General features: G+C 39.9%; 1 protein-coding gene across 1 annotated transcript; it reads left to right on the top strand.

Moving 5' to 3' along the window:
- Positions 1–4,954: 4,954 nt before the first annotated feature.
- Positions 4,955–6,955, top strand: LOC135598268 (transcription factor MTB1-like). Its single transcript, XM_065091801.1, has 2 exons — positions 4,955–4,990; positions 5,099–6,955. The coding sequence occupies exon 2, from the start codon at positions 5,105–5,107 to the stop codon at positions 6,860–6,862; it is 1,758 nt and encodes a 585-aa protein (XP_064947873.1). The 5' UTR covers positions 4,955–4,990; positions 5,099–5,104; the 3' UTR covers positions 6,863–6,955.
- Positions 6,956–19,666: the final 12,711 nt, after the last annotated feature.

Here is a 19,666-nt window from a genome sequence, read left to right as displayed (position 1 = left end):
AGCTTGTCATTCACCACATCTCTTGCCTCTACAGAGCAAAGAAGGGGGGAACTTTTTCCTCTACTACAGCTTCCTCCTCTAATGCAGCTTTCTCCTCTACAACTTTCCTCTACTACACCTTTGTTGTAGCTTCCTCCTTTGCTGTAGCTTTCTCCTCTACTGTAGCATCGTTGTAACATTGCTACAGCTTCCTCCTCTGCTGTAGCTTTCTCCTCTACTATAGCATCGCTACAGCTTCCTTTATTGTAGCATCATTGTAACATTGCTGCGGCTTCCTCCTCTACTGCGGCTTCTTCCTTTGCTATAGCATTGCTATAGCTTTCTACATTGCTGCAGCTTTCTCCTCTGTTGTAGCCACCGTCGTCGCCATCGCAGCTGCCGTCGTCGTCGTTGCCGTCGCAGCCACAACAATAGCAACAACAGCAGCAGCGATCTGCTCTTGCCCTACTCATGAACCCTTTGGCTTGTAAACTATTTATTTTGCATCAATCCAAGATTGGTATTCTTGACAAGAGCACCATCTTACGAGGGCATGATAGCAGATAAGATTTTCCCAACTATATGAGGAAATCTCTACTCTGTTAAGGAAAATCCTCTATTCTATTGAGGAAAATCCTCTTTCCTAATATATATAAATAGGAGAGAGACATGTTAATGTATTCAAGCAAAAGCTTCTTCAATAAAGTTTCTTCAATAAAGTTTATTCAATAAAACTTCTTCAATAAAGCTTCTTCAATAATTCTTTTTATCTTCTATTCTTTCCGACACTCATCAATAACAAATAAAAAGTACGAGGGAAATAAATATATTGGGCGAATTGTTTGGAAAGGTCTAAGGGGCACCAATTATACCTTTCCATAATTTTCAAAATATCCTTTGTATAACATATTAATTTTTTTTGGTGGATTAATCCATCAATTTTGGATTAGTCCATAGTATGAACTTATCCAATTTCTTAGTTACAATGTTTTTGAATAGGTTTATAGTGTTTATTAAAATATTATAATTGTCCCTATTTATTTGTTATTGTTCCTAAACCAACAAGAATATATACATATATATATTTGAAATAATTTTTTGTAGAGCAATATCTATTTGAAAGACTTATAGTATTTTAGGAGAAGTATAAAAAAAATATTATATATTTCTTTCGAAAAGTCGCCCAAACATACAGCGTCTTACTCCTAAAGAGATTTCTGGATTTAGGTACTCGTCGCTATCCAAGCGGTGCAAAGCAGTTCGACAAAAATGTCTGTGCGCCCACAAGACAAAGAGCAACAAACAAAATGCATGCATGGCCTACACAAAGTCTGCCGGATTCATGAATCGCATCTCAATCAGTGCCAAATATAGCAAGGAGAATACCAGGTCAGGAGATGCTGACCTCCTCATGACGCAGCAGAATCTTTGACTTTGCAGTCCCTCTGCACCTGCAACTCATGTCAGATTAGCTGGCCAGTTTGATCTTTGCCTGCTGCTTGCCGTCCTCCGTCGAGTTCCACTGTTTTGGGCACTCGTGAGGTGACGAAATGGTGTGGTCACAGAGCTGTATTTATAGTGTCAACTGCGACAAGAGCTCGAAACTTTTTACTCCAAGTCCAGTAATTTCATGCGACATGGTCTAACAATCCGCATCTAATTATTTATATTGACAGAACATCAATGTTGCTAACAGTAATATTCGCGTTAGATGCTAACATATTAGAAAATGACAAGATGAGCCAACCAGAATAGTCATGCTTCATGACACTAGCATATTTTTCAAATCATTTCTTGATTTGGAGAATATTTTCCTAACTATTAACGGATAGGAACTGGGTCTATAAACTAAAAACTTTCATATGACAATACATCTTTTTCTTCTTTTTTCACTCTATTTTTTAAACTTCATTGTATATTGTGTAAGCTAATTAAGTATCGAAGGGATCTTATTGGTGTGTGTGTATATATATATATATTGATATAGTAATGTGAATGCTGGTTCAATACGAGGCTTCTCTATGCAATCATATCTATTTAAATTTTGAACTATTAGATGACTCGTAGAGAACGCACCAAAATTAATAATTAAGATTTGTTAGAAAAAAAATATTATTAACATCTTCGTCAACACATATACAAGAAGTCGTTTAGAGTATAGTGTGATCTCTCTAGAGCCATTATCTGCATAAAAACTAATATCAAGGATGGCTTCGTGAGCTAGTCTCTCCTATGCTTAAGTCAATACCAAAGTCCTCCTTTTCTTCTCCCTCTCCTAATTTAGAGTTAAGTGTATATTTTTGTACTGACATTGACGAGAAAAAATATCCCATAAAAATCTACCCTTGGACTTTCGAAAATATTCCTACAAATATTTCGTAGGAGAGTTAGTTTATAACTGACTCGAGCTGCCCCTTGGACTTTTGAAAATATTCCTATAACTATTCTGCAAGGGAGGCAACTTAGCAACTCGGTAACTAATCTAAATTGTTCATATGGGAGGTAGCTCAGTAACTCAATAACTAACCTAAGCTACCTTTTGAACTCCTATCTACGTGAATAGGAGAATGTTAGTCTTATGTGGTATTTACATAGTAAATAATGACTAGCTAATTTTATATTCTCTATCATTTGCTCCCCTTAAAGATGTGCTTAGGGTTATTTGGGGTTGAAAGTATGTCGTCATTTTTTTTTTTTTTAGCATCTTAGATGTACTTTGCGTTGTGCTTTCTCGATAGTGGGTTTTACTTGGCGTGAGTCAGATTTTCCTCGACTCATGTATCTCAAGAACCTCTTTGGCCCGATCTTCTACCATAGCGAGTTTCTTTTTACGCAGGTCGAGTTTTCTCGACTCACACGTCTTGGGTGCCTCTTCAACCCGATCTTCTGCCATAAGAGGTTTCTCTTTGTGTGGGTCGGATTTTCTCGATTCATGTGTCTTAGGCGTCTCTTTGGCTCAATCTTTCGTAGTGAGTTTTTTTTATTTACGCGGGTTGGGTTTTCCTGACTCATGGGTCTTGAGCATTTTTTTGGCCCAATTTTTCACCATAGTGGTTTCTTTTTATGTAAGTTGGGTTTTCCCCAACTTATACATCTTTGGTGCCTCTATAGCCTGATCTTTTGCCATAGCAGGTTTTTCTCTACGTGGGTCAAATTTTCTTAACTCAAGCATCTTGGGCACCTCTCTAACTCGATCTTTCATCGTAACAGGTTTTTTTTTACATGGGTTGGGTTTTCTCGACATGTATCTTATTAGAGTAATCCTAAGGGTACATATTAATTCGATTGTGAAGGATGGCTTCATCATTGGAGAGTGAAAAACTACCTTCCACGATTAACATCACATGGTCGTGGGTTTGATTCCCAAGTGGTGTTATATATATCTTTTTTATATTCTTCTTGACTAGTTACCTATACAAAAACCAAGACCAAGGGTAGATTCTTGAGTCGATCCCTTCGATGTTTAAGTTAGTACTGAGTCCTCCTTTTCTCCTCATTCTCCTAATCTAGAGTTAAGGGTGTGATTTTATATTAATTTTGAGGAGAAAAAATCTAATAAAGATTCTACGGGGCAAGCAATTTATAATCGACCAAAACTGCCCCTAAAGTTTCAAAAATATTTCTACAAATATTCCATAGAGAAGTCAATCTATAATCAACCCGAGCTGCCCCTTGGACTTCCAAAAATATTTCTACGAATATTCTGTAGGGGAGTCAATTTATAATCGATAATATTCCTGTGAATATTCTATAAGGGAGGCAACTCGGTAATTGATTCGAACTGTTCATATGGGAGGTGGGTAACTCGACAACTCAATAACTGACCCGAGTTAACTTTTGGACTCCTATCCACATGAGTAGAAGGGCATTGGCTTCATTCATATGATGAATGATGGTTAACTGATAAGGACGAACTTCTACTCTAATAATAATCATATGTAATAAAATTATTTATTTTATATTAAAATTATAAATAAATGTATATTTTGTGCCCCCGATGAAATGATTATGTTTAAAACGTTGATTCAAGGCATATAGTTGTGAAGAATTGGGTTAGTCCTCATCAATTGGTGTCTACCTCAATCTAAAGGCATTGACATTGATTAGGAAAGTGAGAAAATATGTCTATCCAACAAATTGCCAACCACGCAAGGAATCAAATCTTCCATGGTATGACATGGAGGTAAATAAAACGAGAAGCATAATGTTCACATGCATCGGCTTACTTTCCCTATTATGTCAATTATCTCCACCGGAAAAAGCCGTATGAGGTTAACAACACTTGAGCTCACCAAATGCAGCTGTTTCACATGAAGCATCTCCAATAAGACTCATCAAAAGGAATGGATGGGGACAGAATATTCCTCTCTCTCTCTCTCTCTCTCTCTAAGAAAAATAGGTCAATTATCTTATAACATGAAGGTTAGGAGCATGAATGGCTTCTTAATATCAGAATATGTAAGTGTTCTATATATAATATCAGAATATAAAGGAGTTCAATTATATATGTATATCATCAGTTAGTGAATCGATTGACTGTCAATACACTTATAAACCAACCTAAATAGGTAAGGAGAAAGCTTCAGCATGCGGCGCGCACACGCACCTAACATTCGCAACCACCACCTCCTCCTCCTCCCGCATCAAATCGCATGCTGGGTCCTACCCGCCTCTGGGCCCCACAGGGGTACGACCACTGTTGGGCACGAAAAGTTTGCTCCGCATCCATCCACGTCCCGGCTCGTGACGGATTAGGACCTCTTCCAACTGCGGGATGCCCCAGAGTGGAATGGACGGTCGGATGCGTTGTCGATGGGTCGTCGAGTTCCGCCAACCGACGGCTGTGGCTCTGGAATTTCACGATACTATTTACAAGATGTTTTGTATACGAATTGCCATCGTGTTCCGCCCGCACGTTTATATACGACCGTCTACTCGCCCACTCGCTTCTCCGTTATCTTCATCCTTCCCGGGCGCCATTTCGCATAGGTTTCGCCGCAAGTGTGCCTCCGTATGATCCTCGTTTTCCATGCGCTTCCTTGTCTCCTATTAGAGATGGGCAAAGCCTTTCGGCTTGTTCAGTTGAATCGAGTTCTCATCTTGATTTGCCTTGCTGCAGAAGTCGATGAGGTGGAAGACGGGGATGAGCTCACCGTGGTCCGAAGAGGACCGGGCGATGGCGGTGGAAGTCCTCGGTGGTCGGGCCCTCGACTACCTCCTCGCAGCCAGCCATGCCTCGCCCTCCGACCAGCTCGCCACCGTCGGCAGCGGCGTCCCCGACCTCCAGATCAAGCTCCAGAACCTCGTCGAGGCCCGTGGCTCGCCGTGGGCCTTAGCCGTCTTCTGGCAGATCTCCCGGTCCCGGTTCGGCGAGTTCGTCCTCGGATGGGGTGACGGCCACTGCCGCGAGCTCGGCGGCCGCGCCGACGACGACGACCCCCGCGGCAGAACCACCCTCCAGCGGATGCGGAAGCGTGTGCTCGAGAGGCTCCACGTGCTCTCCGGTGGCTCCGACGACGAGAACTACGCGCTCCGCCTCGACCAGGTGGCCGACCCCGAGATGTACTTCCTGGCGTCCATGTACTTCTCGTTCGCCCCCGGCGAGGGCGCGCCGGGGAGGTCTCTTCTCTCCCAGAAGCACCTCTGGATCCCGGAGTCAGCGTTCGCGGGCGCCGATTACTTTGTCCGGGCCTCTCTCGCCAGGACCGCCGGCTTCCGGACCGTCGTGCTCGTACCGTTCGACACCGGCGTGCTCGAGCTGGCCTCCATGGATTCCGTTTCGGAAAGCCCAGATGAACTGCAGAGGATCAAGGCCGTGTTCGTCCACGGCCTGAGCAAAGGGACAGCAGCAACGGCATGCGACATGGAAAGCGGCGGCGCCACTGCGTGTTCGACATCGTGTTTTCGGTTCGGCGGCGACGCCTGGGATCACACAAAGATCTTCGGGAAGGATTTGAACGCCGCGCCGGCACAGATGAACATGAAGGTCCCTACTTCCATTGCCGAACATCACCACGAGACGCCGCACGGGGCCGGCGCCAACCTGCTCGGTTGGAATCTAAACCACAACCTAGAGGAAGCGACGCCGGTTCACAGGGCGTATCCGCATCACGGCAATGGCGTCGTCATGGAGGAAACCGTGATGAGCCAATTCCAGTCTCAGAAGCACCACCGACACCAGCAACAGCAGCCGCGACAGCGTGCACAGCCGAAGCAGATCGACTTCGGTGGCAGCAGTACTAGTTCCCGAGCAATGCCGATAGGTCGCTTGGAATCGCTAGAATTTGTGCTCTCAGATGCCGAGGCGTCGCGCAATGGAGAGAAACCGGGCACGACGGAGGAGAGGAGGCCGAGAAAGAGGGGCCGCAAGCCCGCAAACGGGAGAGAGGAGCCCCTCAACCATGTGGAGGCCGAGCGGCAAAGGAGGGAGAAGCTCAACCAGCGGTTCTACGCACTAAGATCCGTGGTGCCCAACATCTCGAAGATGGACAAGGCATCCTTGCTCGGTGACGCCATATCGTACATCACTGAGCTGCAGAGGAAGCTCAAGGAGATGGAGGCGGAGAGGGAGATGCTGGGTGAACCGGCATCCATGGAACAGAACAGCCGCACGCATCCCCCCCAGATCGATGTGGACTCACTCCACGATGAGCTACTCGTCCGAGTGAGCTGCCCATTGGCCACGCATCCCATCGCAGGAGTCATCCAAGCTTTCGGGGACTCACAAATCGACGTGGTGGATTCGAAGGTCGTCGTGAGTGATGACAAGGTGACGCACACGTTCGTCGTCAGGTCGCCTGGTGCCGAGCAGTTGACAAAGGAGAAGCTGGTCGCCGCTATGAGTCATGAAGTTGGCACCAAATCTCAATCTACGAGCCTCTGACCTGATATTGGTGTGCTGCCATTGTTGCAGTCTTTCCATGACAACTGTCCATTGCAATCTGCATGTAAGATGATGGATTACCTATTTTGTTCTTGGTCATGGTTCTTTCTTCCGTAGAGTTCTGCCAGGTGCTAGAATCTTCGTTTTCTTCATTACAAATGAACTGGGTTCAGACTATAAAGATCTACTGGTCCGAGGGCACAACTAGACTCCATGACAAAGGTTTTAACTGACAAATGAAGCATGCTTTTTGACAAAGTGTTGTGGGAAACAACTTTGAGCCGTGGTCTCGGGGCCGACGCGGCTCGGTTCGAATCCGGATGACGGGGATCTCCCTGGGACGTTCCTCGAGGCTGCTGAGGCGGTCGAGTGCGGTGTCCGATCGAGACGGTGTAGCCGTCTCCTCCGGGCAGGAACTCCTCGCCTGCGCGTCCGGAGGGGACCTTCGGCTTCGCACCTACACAAAGGTCGGGCCGAGGCGCTCGGCCCGACCCCTCCGACGATCAAGTTAGCAGATGTGGAGGGGGTTTCAGATGAAGAAGTGTTTTTGTGTGTCTGTCTCCCTCTCTTTTCTAATGAACGAGAGGATATTTATAGGGAAGCATACTGCTTCCTGAGCTGCCCGCTTGCAGGGAGCAAGCTGGTAGCGTCTGATTTTGTGTTGACGTGACGTGAAGAATTGAGCTTTAGCAGGATGTTAATATGTCTCGGTCGACGTTCCGATCTGCATTGATCAGGTGTTGTTGCGTGAGACGTCATCTGACGTCAGTCGAGTCTTATCATAATTACTATTATCATCACAAAGTATTCATCATCTTAGTCAACCAGCTTTTAGTCCATTCTATGGATTTGAGCAGTTCAAAGACAGCATTTAGACGAAAAGTATAAGCAGATGATGTGATGAAGATTGTCCTTTTTGGTGGAATGCATGACAATCTAGCATTACAGAAGTAATAGTTTATATGTGCAAGAATGTAGCAGCAGCAAAGATGGACAAGGAGAGAGCATTAAGAAAAAGCAACATGCTTCAGTCAGTATATTTGTTATCTGTTCATCCATCCTTGGGAGAAGATTGAAGCAGCTACAGAACCAGAAATCTTCGAGGGAGAAGTGATTGGTACTCTCAATCCCAATATATGAAGAAGTAGAAATACCTTGTGACCATTGCAATGCAACACATCTTCTCACATTCAATCTGTTGATCTCGATAGGAAGAAGGGATAGAGTTATTAGACAGAGAAAGAGTAGGACAAACTTTAATCTTCTATATTTCTCTTAAGAAAAACTCTTTACAATTTCAGAAACTCTGTTTTATGATCCAACATATGAGGTTTATATAGTTTCTAAAAATATATTATATTAATTATATTTAAAAGATGAATCATTCTTTTTCAAGAAATCATTTCAAGAACCAATAATCAATTTAATTTATTTTTTCTTCTAGATTTGATGCAATGAATTTTTCTTTTGATGAAATGAATACACTTGAACTTAAGTTTAATTCCAACACAATCTTCAGAAAGTTTCCAATAACTGTATCATGCTTTTGATGGAAAGAATCTGTTCTTTAAATTGTTCTAAATGATTAACCTGTTATCCAATGAGTCTCCAAGTTGTGGGGATGGAAGTCTTCTCCAAAAAAAAATATTAACATCTCCAGATGTATCAGAACATGTAGTCAGTAATGAAGCTTTAAATGGGTATAAATAATCAATCTCCCACTTTTGTTGGTGGAGAGCATGTTGAATCAGCCAGTCGTCAACACCACTATTCTCTGTGTCCTAAGATAGTTGCAATGTTCATGATTTCTTCAGGTGTCTGATGTTTGTCACCTGAACAAATCTGGTTTCTGGCAGATCTGATTCTCTTTTCAGGTTTGCAAATGGAAAAGGGAAACGCTTTGGGTCCGCAAGAAGGTCTCCAGGAACCTACCATGAAGAAATATGGGAGACAGTAACCTAACATCACCTGCAATGTGTTGTTGGTCCAGCTTCCTCTCTTGCCAGCTATTTCCACACACAAAATACACTTGCATCCATCGATGACAGCACATGGATTCATGGCTGCAAAACTTGGATTTCGGTAACATGTAAAACATGAATCCGTAAAGCAATACATCTTTGGTTTCGTCTTTTCTTGTTTGAAGTCCATTACGAAAACCTATTAAAGCGAAATATTTTTTTCCCTCTTTGTGTATCAAAATGGGTTTCTCATCAAAATACTAACTTGATATCCAAATGAAAATATCAACCAGCATAACATAAATAATAGAGCAAAACTTCAATCACACAGTGAGACTAAATCTTTTAACGTGGAAAACTCAATGTGGGAAAAACCACGAGATCATAGTCTACCTCAAACTTCCACTATCAATAATAATGATAACAGGTTTACAGTAGATCTTCTCTAAAATAACTAGAGGATCAGAATAACATCAAGAACATGAATCTTGGTTCTAGCATATCATCATATAGGATATCCTCAAAAGAGAATTCTAGATCTCACAAAGTGGATATAGCAGGAAAGTATCTTAGAGAGGTAAACTGCAGATCAACATCGTTAGGATTGTAGAGTTTACTACAAGGATTCTTCGAGCCAAAACTGATAACGTTTGGCCACCGATCGTCAAGCAGAAAACTCAGAAACCTAATCTTTCTCTCTCCTTTTTTTCTTTGCACACCGCCGCACGCTACACGATCTATTTTTTTCTCTTCCTCACATTTTATCCTTTCTCTCTCTATTTCTTTAATTTCTTTGATTTGAGTTCAAACGGTCTAATTTGTCTAAGCCCATATATGAACTAGACCTCTAATGCAGGATAGTTTGTTCATCAGCTCTCATTTCTCTCATTGTTTTAGTTTCAGAAATACCAACATAGCAATTTTCTTTTCCATCTGTTCTTAATGTTTTAAGAATCTGAGTGGTCCGGACCGCCTTGCATTTGTTGGTGGCAGGATATTAACTTGCTGATGGAGTTACCATTGAGCCTAAGTGAACTGTGATGGCACACCAGACATTGCTGGTGACCACATGACAAGAACATGAATTTATACATCTACTGTTTCGAAATAGGAACCTCAAACCCCACTATGTCCCCAAGTAAATGTCACTGCCCACAACACAGTCACGATGGATGATGCAGACGTCCTCATAAACATCTATCAAAAATAAGGAAAAAGAAAAAACAGGTAATTGAAGTAAGTTTAATGATTCAGTACGATGTAGAAACATGAGAAGGTTATGGTCGCATAGGAGTAATCTGTTCCAACATTATTGGATTAACTTTCACAACTATTTTCAACTTTGTCACTTAAAAAGATTGAAGCAGGACATTTCGTCCGTTCTGATTTCATTAGTGATAAGTGAAATATTTGCTCTAATATGGATATGGATATGGGCACCTCATGCGGTGACTCAGCCCAAGTTAAATCTATTATAGAAATCAAGGTTAGTGACTATTCATCAAGATTACTTCACCCAATATTAGTAACTAATTTAATCATCAAAGAGATCGTATCAAGAAATCATTGGTTTTTATATGGATCAATTTTGGAGTGCACATTGGAGAAGCCCACTTGACCTCTTGCTCACATGGGCCTTAATTGTGGGCTAATAGAGATGTCACTGACATCTTTCATCATCATTTTACTATTAGAAGGAAAGCGTCATTTCGCAAGAGCGTTAGCCCATTGACATGACTCGAGCAACACTTTTACCATCATAGGGTGGTCAACATGACCCAAAATGCTCCTTTATGATAATAGTATAGTCGACACGGTTCGAAGCACTCCTCTATGATAACAACGCATCCGACATGACACAAAGCACTCCACTGCGATGATAATATGACCAACATGACCGGAAGCGCTCCTCTATGACGATAGCATATCTAATACAACCCGAAGTGCTCCTATAAGGAGACGGTGCAATTAACATGGTTCGAAGAGCCCCTTATGATGATAACACGGTTGACATGATTTGAAGTGCCTCTCTATGATGACAGTGAGATCGACATGTCTCGAAGCGCTCCTCTATGATGACAATGTTAGAACCATGATGATACTAAGAGGGGGAGGGGTGAATTAGTGCTTTTGTAAAAATGACGGTTTGAAAATTCTCGTTCAATGAAAACCGATATCGGAAAAAAGTTTAACTTGAAAACACGTTCGTAAGCGTAGTGAAAGTAAAAAATCAGTTTGTAATGAAAATGAAGAGCTTAAAGTAAATGCAAACAAGATTTTTAGTGGTTTAGTCATCATAACCTATATCCACTCCCGATTCCTTTTTACTTGAGGCTATCGACTTTCACTACCGATCTTTTTTCAATGAGCGAAGATCAATTACCCTTTTGCACCCCTTTTCTCCTTTTCACAAGTCTAGAAGATAATCTTTACAACCACTCACCCCTCTCTTAAACTTCACCTAACACTTAGAGATTGAGAGGAGTTCTCACAATATTACAACAGTGTTTTCCTTCCTTTTTGCTCTCAGTTGATGTGTTTACCGAGTAGCGATGAGTGGGGTTTTTATAGGCCTTAAATGAATTCAAATTTGGAACTTAAAAGGGTCTCATCCCGGTCTTCGGGGGTACTAGCGGTACCACCGCCTACCCGTCTGACACTGGGTGGTACCACTGCCTAACACACTAACACTGGGCGGTACCATCGCCTACCAGTCTGACACTGGGCAATCTCACCACTAGTTCCGAGGGTGCCATCGCTTGATGTGGCTTCGGGTCACTGAATGGGCCTTCTCTTGGCCTAAAATAGTCCCATTTTGGGCCCAATTGACCCCTAATTGAGTTGGCATTGTTATACTCAAAACCAACTCAATTAGCCCTCTAAAATACATCGATCTTGACATATTATTACAAGCAAGAATACTAAGTTATCTAGCATGTCATTGGTTTATCCGGCGCATCGTCCGAACCTTCGGTGCATCATCCTCTCTTATGGTGTATTGCCCAATCGGTATGTTGACCTCCGCAACACCTAATCTCCTTAGCGCAATATCCGATCCTTCTGGCCCAATGCCCAAATTTATGGCACGAAGCCTTCTGTTGGCACATCGACCTTTCTCCGTTCCGACGTCCAATGTTCTAACATGTTCTATTCCGGCACAACTTCTAATTCTATTACTTTAATTGATTTATCTTCCCTGATCGAAGCTAATCCTATGTCACTTAAATGCACATTAGATCATAACTTTATCAATTGGTTTCATCATCAAAATTTGAGATTCAACAATCTTCCCCTTTTTGATGATGGCAACCAATTGATGACGGAGTTTAACTAAACTCCCCCTATCAATATGCCATATCGATAGAACTCTTGAATTCATAGAATTATAAGTATTTTACCATTGCATGCATCATGAATATTGAAAGAACTAATTAATCATATTATTACATGTAATATAAAATTATGCATAATCAAAATATCCAAGTACATCATCCCATGTATGATTATCATCATAATTTATACATCATCATCATATCTTCTCTCCCTTTGTCATCAACAAAAAGGAGAAGTGCAACTAGCTATTTTTGAGACATAATTTCAAATCATTACATAATTTCAAGTTTTTGAAATATCATTGCATATATCATCACTTTAGAACATACAAACTAGCAAGTTTTAGAGATGTGAAAATTAGTAATATTTGCTTCTACTTGGAATGTGCAAGCTAATAATTTTCTTTTGAGATGTGTAAGTTTGGTAAAGTTTTTGCTTCTCTTGAGATAATATATTTTTGCTTCTCTTTATAATGTGCAAGCTAGCACCTTTTCACTAATTTTTATGATGAGCAAGCTAGGAAGACTTTCTCCTTGGAGATGTGTAAGCTACTAATTTGTTATTTTCAAAATTAGTAGCTTAACCTTTCTTTGCAAGCTACCAATTTACTTTTCTTGACATATGCAAGATAGTAACTTTCTCTCCCTATTTATTATTATAAAAAAGGAAGGGAAGAATACAATAATGTAAAATATTTCAATCATTACACGAGGCATATAAGTTATAAATATAAAGGAATCATGTTATGAAAGATATAATACCAAATATCATGAAGGATTAAGTCATGAATACCAAAAGACATAATTTATTTTAACAAATCTCTCTTTTAGTAAACAATGAAAAGAAACGTTAGGAGATCAAAGATCTTGATTTATAAAAAAAATCTTAAGTATTAAATATCGAGAATTCAAGATCGTGATATAGATAAAAACTTTCCTATAACAAAAAGAGTCATGAGGGAACGCATAAAGGATCTTGATTCCTGTATAATATATCTCAATTCATCACAAATCATAAAAAATTTAAGTTATAATTTTGAAAAATCATGATTCGTTTGGAAAATTTTCCTCTTTAGTAAATGATAAGAAGAAAAGAAAAATTAGTTCATACATAAGAAATATCTAGTCATCAAGTGAAGGAATAATGATTTATGTGATAAAAAGATTATCGATTCATATATATAAATAAATATTTTTTTTAAACCATCATAACTTCAACTTATCATGCATAATTTCAAAATGTAAAATCATCAAACATGATACAAACATTTATTTTCAAAACATTCATCATTATTTTCAACTCATTCAATTTGTCAAATCATCAAAATTACTTTCAAGAGATTCTAAATGACATAACTAGATTCGTCAATCTCTTATTGAAAAATCACCAAAGCTTTTAGGGATAGAGACATTTTCAAGAATAATGCATTCCCCCTTTTTTTTATTTCAATTTATATAAATTATTTCATACAAGCATACATTTGTCTTTTATCCCAAATAAAAACATACATCATTGTTTAAAAACAAAAAACAAGATTTATCACAAGAGTTATCAATAAACCATAAATCACAAAAAAATCATCATTACTACAAATCATTATGCATCATTAAATCATCAAGCATGATTTCATTAAACATAAAGTATTTTCAATCAAAATCATTCTGTTTGTTGTAGTAATACATTTTCCTTCTGAATCTAACTCATTGCATTTAGTGTAAGAAGTTAACATGCAATAGTCACGCTCATTTTTAATTTTTCAAAATTACTAGAAAGATAAGCATGAATTTTTTTTTTATTTCTTACTAACTAATTTAAAATCATCAAATAACTCAAGTAATTTCATCGTAAGGTAAAGAGGTTTCGAGTGAGTCATTTACCTCATCGTCGAGAGCCACCAAGGCATAGTTCACCACTTTGTCTTTGTTGGTTTGCTCCTCATCTTCGGAGGTACTCGATTTGTCTCAAGTCGCCTTGAGTGTCTTATTCTTCTTTCACAACCTCTTCTTTTTAAGTTCATATTTATTTTTTTATTCTTGTTTTATGAACTTTTTAAACTTTGTTGTTAGGAGATCAAGTTCATCTTCACTTGAGCTTTCGCTCGAGTGGTCTTCTTTTGTTCTAAGTGCAAAATCCTTCATATTCTTTGAAAGGTTGTTCTCAAGTTTGTCATATGCCACACAAGTCATTTCATAGGTCACCAAAGACCCGATAAGTTCTTCAAGTGAAAACTTGTTTAAGTCTTTTGCCTTTTGTATTGCAGTTACTTTCGAATCTCAATTTTTAGAAAGAGATCGTAAAATTTTATTAACAAGTTCAAGATTCGAAAAATATTTGTCGAGAGCTTTTAAGTTATTAACGACATCCGTAAAATAGGTGTACATATCAAAAATGATTTTGCTTGGCTTCATTTGAAATAGTTCACAATCATTTATCAAAAGATTAATTTTAGAATCTTTAACTCTACTCGTACCTTCATGTGCGATTTCAAGTGTGTCAAATGTTATGTGCAATTTCAGAAATTAAAATTTGATTAAACTCATTTTTATCTAAAGTATAAAATAAAGTATTTAGTTTTAGCGTTCAAAGAAAAAGTATTCTTCTCCAAATCATTCCATTTGTTAATTGGTTTGGAAGACTTTTCAAAACCATTTTCAACGATATTCTATAAATCGAAGTTTATAGAAAGTAAGAAAATCCGTATGTGAATTTTTCAATATGTATAGTCCGTCTCATTGAACATAGGAGGATGAATGATAGAGTAACCATCTTGAAAGCTAAAAAAAGTCATCTCTCTTGGGTGTTAAACCAAATAGAGAGAACCTAGCTCCAATACCAATTGTTAGAACTGTGACGACACTAAGAGGGAGGGGGGGGGTGTGAATTAGTTCTTTCGTAAAAATAATAGTTTAAAAATTCTCATTCGATGAAAATCGATATCGAAAAAGAGTTTAACTTGAAAACATGTTCATAAGAGTAGTGAAAGTAATAAATCAGTTTGTAATGAAAATAAAGAGCTTAAAGTAAATGTAAACCAGACTTATAGTGGTTTGGTCGTCATGACCTAAATCCACTCTCGATTCTTCTTCACTCGAGGCCACCAGCTTCCACTACCGATCTTCTTTCAATGGGTGAAGATCAACTACCCTTTTACACCCCTTTTCTCCTTTTCACAGATTTAGGAGATAACCTTTACAACCACTCACCCCTCTCTTAAACTTTACCCAATACTTAGATCTTGAGAGGAGTTCTCATAATACTACAATAGTGTTTTCCTTTCTTTTTTTTTTTTCTCTCAATTGATGTGTTCATCGAGCAGGGATGAGTGGGGTTTTTATAGGTCCCAAATAGATTCAAATTTAGAGCCTAAAAGGGTCTCATCCTAGGTCTTTGGGGTACTAGCAGTACCACTACCTATCAGTCTGACACTAGGCGGTACCATCGCATGATAGCCATTTATGGTTGGTGGCACCATCGCCTAGTCTGGGCAGTATCACAGCCCAAACCACCTAGGAGGCCAAGCCTTAAGTGGTTCCACCATCAGCTCCGGTGGTGCCATCGCCTAACGTGGCTTCGGGTCATTGAATGAGCATTTCTCTTAGTCCAAAATAGCCCCACTTTGGGCCTAGTTGATCCTTAATTGAGTTGGCATGGTTACACATAAAACCAACTTAATTATCCCTCTAAACTACTTCGATCTTGATAAATTATTATAAGAAAGAATACTAAGTTATCCGGCATGTCATTGGTTCATCCGGTGCTTCATCCAAACTTTCGGCGTATTGTTATCTCTTGTGGCGTATTGCTTAATTGACATGTTGACCTCTACAACACCCGATCTCCTTGGCGTAATGTTTGATCCTTTTGGCCCAATGCTTGACTTCATGGCACGAAGCCTTTTGCTGACACGTCGATCTTCCTCCGGTCCGACGTCCAATCTTCTGATATGTTCCATTTCGACCCAACTTCTGATCTACTTCTTTAATCGATTTATCTTTCCTGATCGAAGCTAGTCCTACGTCACTTAAACACACATTAGATCATAACTTTATCAATTGGTTTCATCATCAAAATCTGAGATTCAACAAACAATATGATTGATATAGCCCGAGGTATACTTATATGATGATAACATGACCGATATAGCTTGAGGCACTTGTCTACAATGATAGCATGGTGGGAATAACCTAATATGCCCTTATCAAGATAAAGCATCTAAAAGCATCCGATGCTCCCTTCTTGAGGTGAGCATCTTAACAACATCTAGCACACCCCTCTTAAGGTAAGCATCCAACAATCATCCAAGGCACCACTCATGAGACAATTACCACCTCAACAAGCCCTTGAGAAAACCTTCTCGGCCAGTGCTCGAGGCAATGACCTCAGCGAGTGCTCGAGATGTCTCCCTTAGGCTAGGCATTAAGGTATGCCTAAAACATATTTCTTAGGCTAAGCATGAAAATACCACCAAGATATGTCCCTTGACTAGCACTTGAGGCGACAACCTCCTCAAACAGTATTCAAGGTGACCTCCTTGACTAACACCAAGGCGCGTAGATCTGCAAGCGCCAAGGTGCTGCAAACCACTACGACAATGAGCAAAAGAGGAGCCTACCTCGACGACAACGAGCGAAAGAGGAGCTCGCCTTGGGTCCTCCCATAGACAACCTCGAAATGAGCAAAAGAGGAGGGGCAGGTTTGGCAACATGGGAAGGTTGGGCGGAGGCATCACTGACCACCTTGACGATGAGCGAAAGAGGAGCCTGCCTCGGCTCCTCCCACAACCCACCTCGATGTTGTTTAGACCGAAATCGAGAGGGGGGGGGGGGGGGGGGGGGGGAGGGGGTGTGGTGAATTAGTGTTTACGATAAAATCACGTCGGTTTAAAAATTCTTATTCGATGAAAATCGATCGAAAAGATGTTAACTTGAAAATACGTTCGTAAGCATAGTGAAAGTAAGAAATTAGTTTGCAATGTAAGAATGAAAAGCAAAAAAAATACAAACTATTATCAGTGTTTAACTCCTTGATGATAGGTAATTGATGTAAGTTTAATTATTCGATGCAGAAACGATTATGGTCACATAGAAGTAATCTATTACAATATTATTGGATTAACTTTCATAACTATTTTCAACATTGTCACTAAAAAGATTGAAGCAGGACATTTCGTCCATTCTGATTTCATTAGTGATAGGTGAAATATTTGCTCTAATATGGATATGGGCATTGCATTTGGTGACTCAGCCCAAGTTAAAGCTATTATAAAATATCGATCAGGTCATAGAAACAAAGGTCAGTGACTATTCATCAAGATTACTCCACCATTATTAGTAACTAACTTAATCATCAAAGAGATCGGATCAAGAAACCACTCAACATTGGTTTTTGTACATGTAGATTTTGGAGTGCACATCCGAGAAGCCCACCTGACCTCTTGCTCACATGGGCCCTAATTGCGGGCTAATAGAGATGTCATCGATATCTTTCATCATCATTTTACTACTAGAAGGAGAGTGTCATGTCGCTTTCCTTCTATATACCTGTCCATACGAGGTAACCGGACAGATTGGTGTATTATATATATATCCATATGATGGAGGTAGCTGGTGTCTTAGCTGCTTATGTATGGACACTAGTGATATAGTATAGATGCTTATTAGAGAATGAGTTCACTGAATAATCCGCTTATAGAATGTTGGATGATTAATGATATCTTATCGTCAAACAGTAATTTCGTAGTCCTAGTTATGTATTTGGTTCTTAGACTTGAGACATTAATGACGCCTTATTTGAGTACTTCATTCTTTGATACCGAACTTATAGGCTTGGAGGTTTCAGATCTAGTATAAACGATAATTGGAAATGATAACCAACCATACAAAGGTAATTGAGTGTCAATAAAGGATTATTCACTTTCAATATCATAAGAGGAATATCCAGTGTGCTCTCATTAAGGAAATCTCTAGCCAGGATCAATCAGATTGAGAGAATCTAATAAGAGCGAGACTCAAATTAAGAGAAAATGAGTTCTCCGGGAGAATCCAATAAAAGTGAGACTCGGATCGATTTCACATGGACTTGATAATACCATACTTGGTATATGATCTATATGATATTAGATATATGAGGGATTATAGATACACAGTAAGTAAGAGCAAACATGTCTAATGGATTAGATCCCCTTGTACCATTTGGGGACTATGACGTAGTAGTCTAGTACGTCCATAGTCAATGAGTTGAGTGAAATAATATAGAGATAATAATTCATTGAGTTATAAGGAGTTATAAGTCAAAAGGAGTTCTGATAAGTACAACTCACGACTAACTCAGTATTGGGCCTCGAGAGTCACACACATATGGTGGACAACGCGATGAATAAAAGATTGGATATATGATATCCAATAAGCCCTTGTATTAATGGATCAATTCGGTGTGACCCAATAGAGCTTACAGTGGTTATTGGATAAGGATCTAATACTCATTAAGGCAGATCCATTATGGGTAGCAACATGAGCCCTCTATGGATAGGAGTTGGGGCTTCATGAGTCATAGGCTAAACACTATAGCCACCGGCCACCTATCTCCTCCTTCTCATCTCTCCTTCAACCGTGAGCCTCTCCCTAGTGTGAGAGGAAAACAAGAGGGCCACCTCCTCTCTTGTTTACTATTGCATGGTGATGCACGATCACGAGGAGAGAATTCGCTATGTGAGGAGGTGCGTCGTCGCTGCGTTTGCGTTTGCTATGTAGATCACTACTAAAGAGGAGTTTATGAGAGCTCTTTCATCCATGGACTAAGATATATGATTTAGGAGATATATAATCTCCTGAGAACGTCTCAACCACATGGTATGGTTTTTTATCGTTTTGAGTTTTTTTGCTCTCGATTATCACACAACGATTCGATATCCTTTTTTTAAGAACTGGTTTTCATTTTTATTTTTCACTGAACGTATGATGCTTTCTAAGATTTTCTAATAAACTCAACATATGTGAATAGAAATCTACCATAGTGGGGATGCAAGGCCCAATGTGCTCGAGCCACGTGAGTAGGGAAAATCCATCTCGTGTGAAGAGAAATCCACCATGACACAAACACAAGGCCTAATGTGCCTGAGGCATGTGAGTTGAGAAAACCCAACCTACATGAAGAGAAAATCCGTCATAATGGAGGCACAAGACCTAATGTGCTCGAGGCATATGAGTTGGTAAAACCTGACACGCGTGAAGGGAAATCTGTCATGATGGAAGGCACAAGGCAAAATATGCCTGAGGCACGTGGGTTAGGAAAATTTAATTCGTACGAAAAATCTACTACAATAAAAGCGTAGGGCAAAATGCGCTCGAAACATATAGGTCAAAAAATTCGAACTCGTATGAGAAAAAGTCTACCATGGTGGAAGCGTAAGGCAAATATGCTTGATGCATGTGAGTCGAAAAAACCCGACCCGCAAGAGGAGATCCCGAATGCTCTTATGTCGGATAAACTAAATGTCACGCTTTGTGCTTCT

This window comes from Musa acuminata, chromosome BXJ2-1 (assembly GCF_036884655.1).
Source record: "Musa acuminata AAA Group cultivar baxijiao chromosome BXJ2-1, Cavendish_Baxijiao_AAA, whole genome shotgun sequence".
Classification (NCBI taxonomy): Eukaryota; Viridiplantae; Streptophyta; class Magnoliopsida; order Zingiberales; family Musaceae; genus Musa; species Musa acuminata.
The sequence above is the reverse complement of the archived record's forward strand: the minus strand, read 5'-3'. Positions and strand labels throughout refer to the sequence as shown.

Coding starts and splice junctions, on each gene's coding strand:
- LOC135598268 (XM_065091801.1), top strand. CDS start 5,105: ATGAGGTGGAAGACGGGGATGAGCTCACCGTGGTCCGAAGAGGACCGG.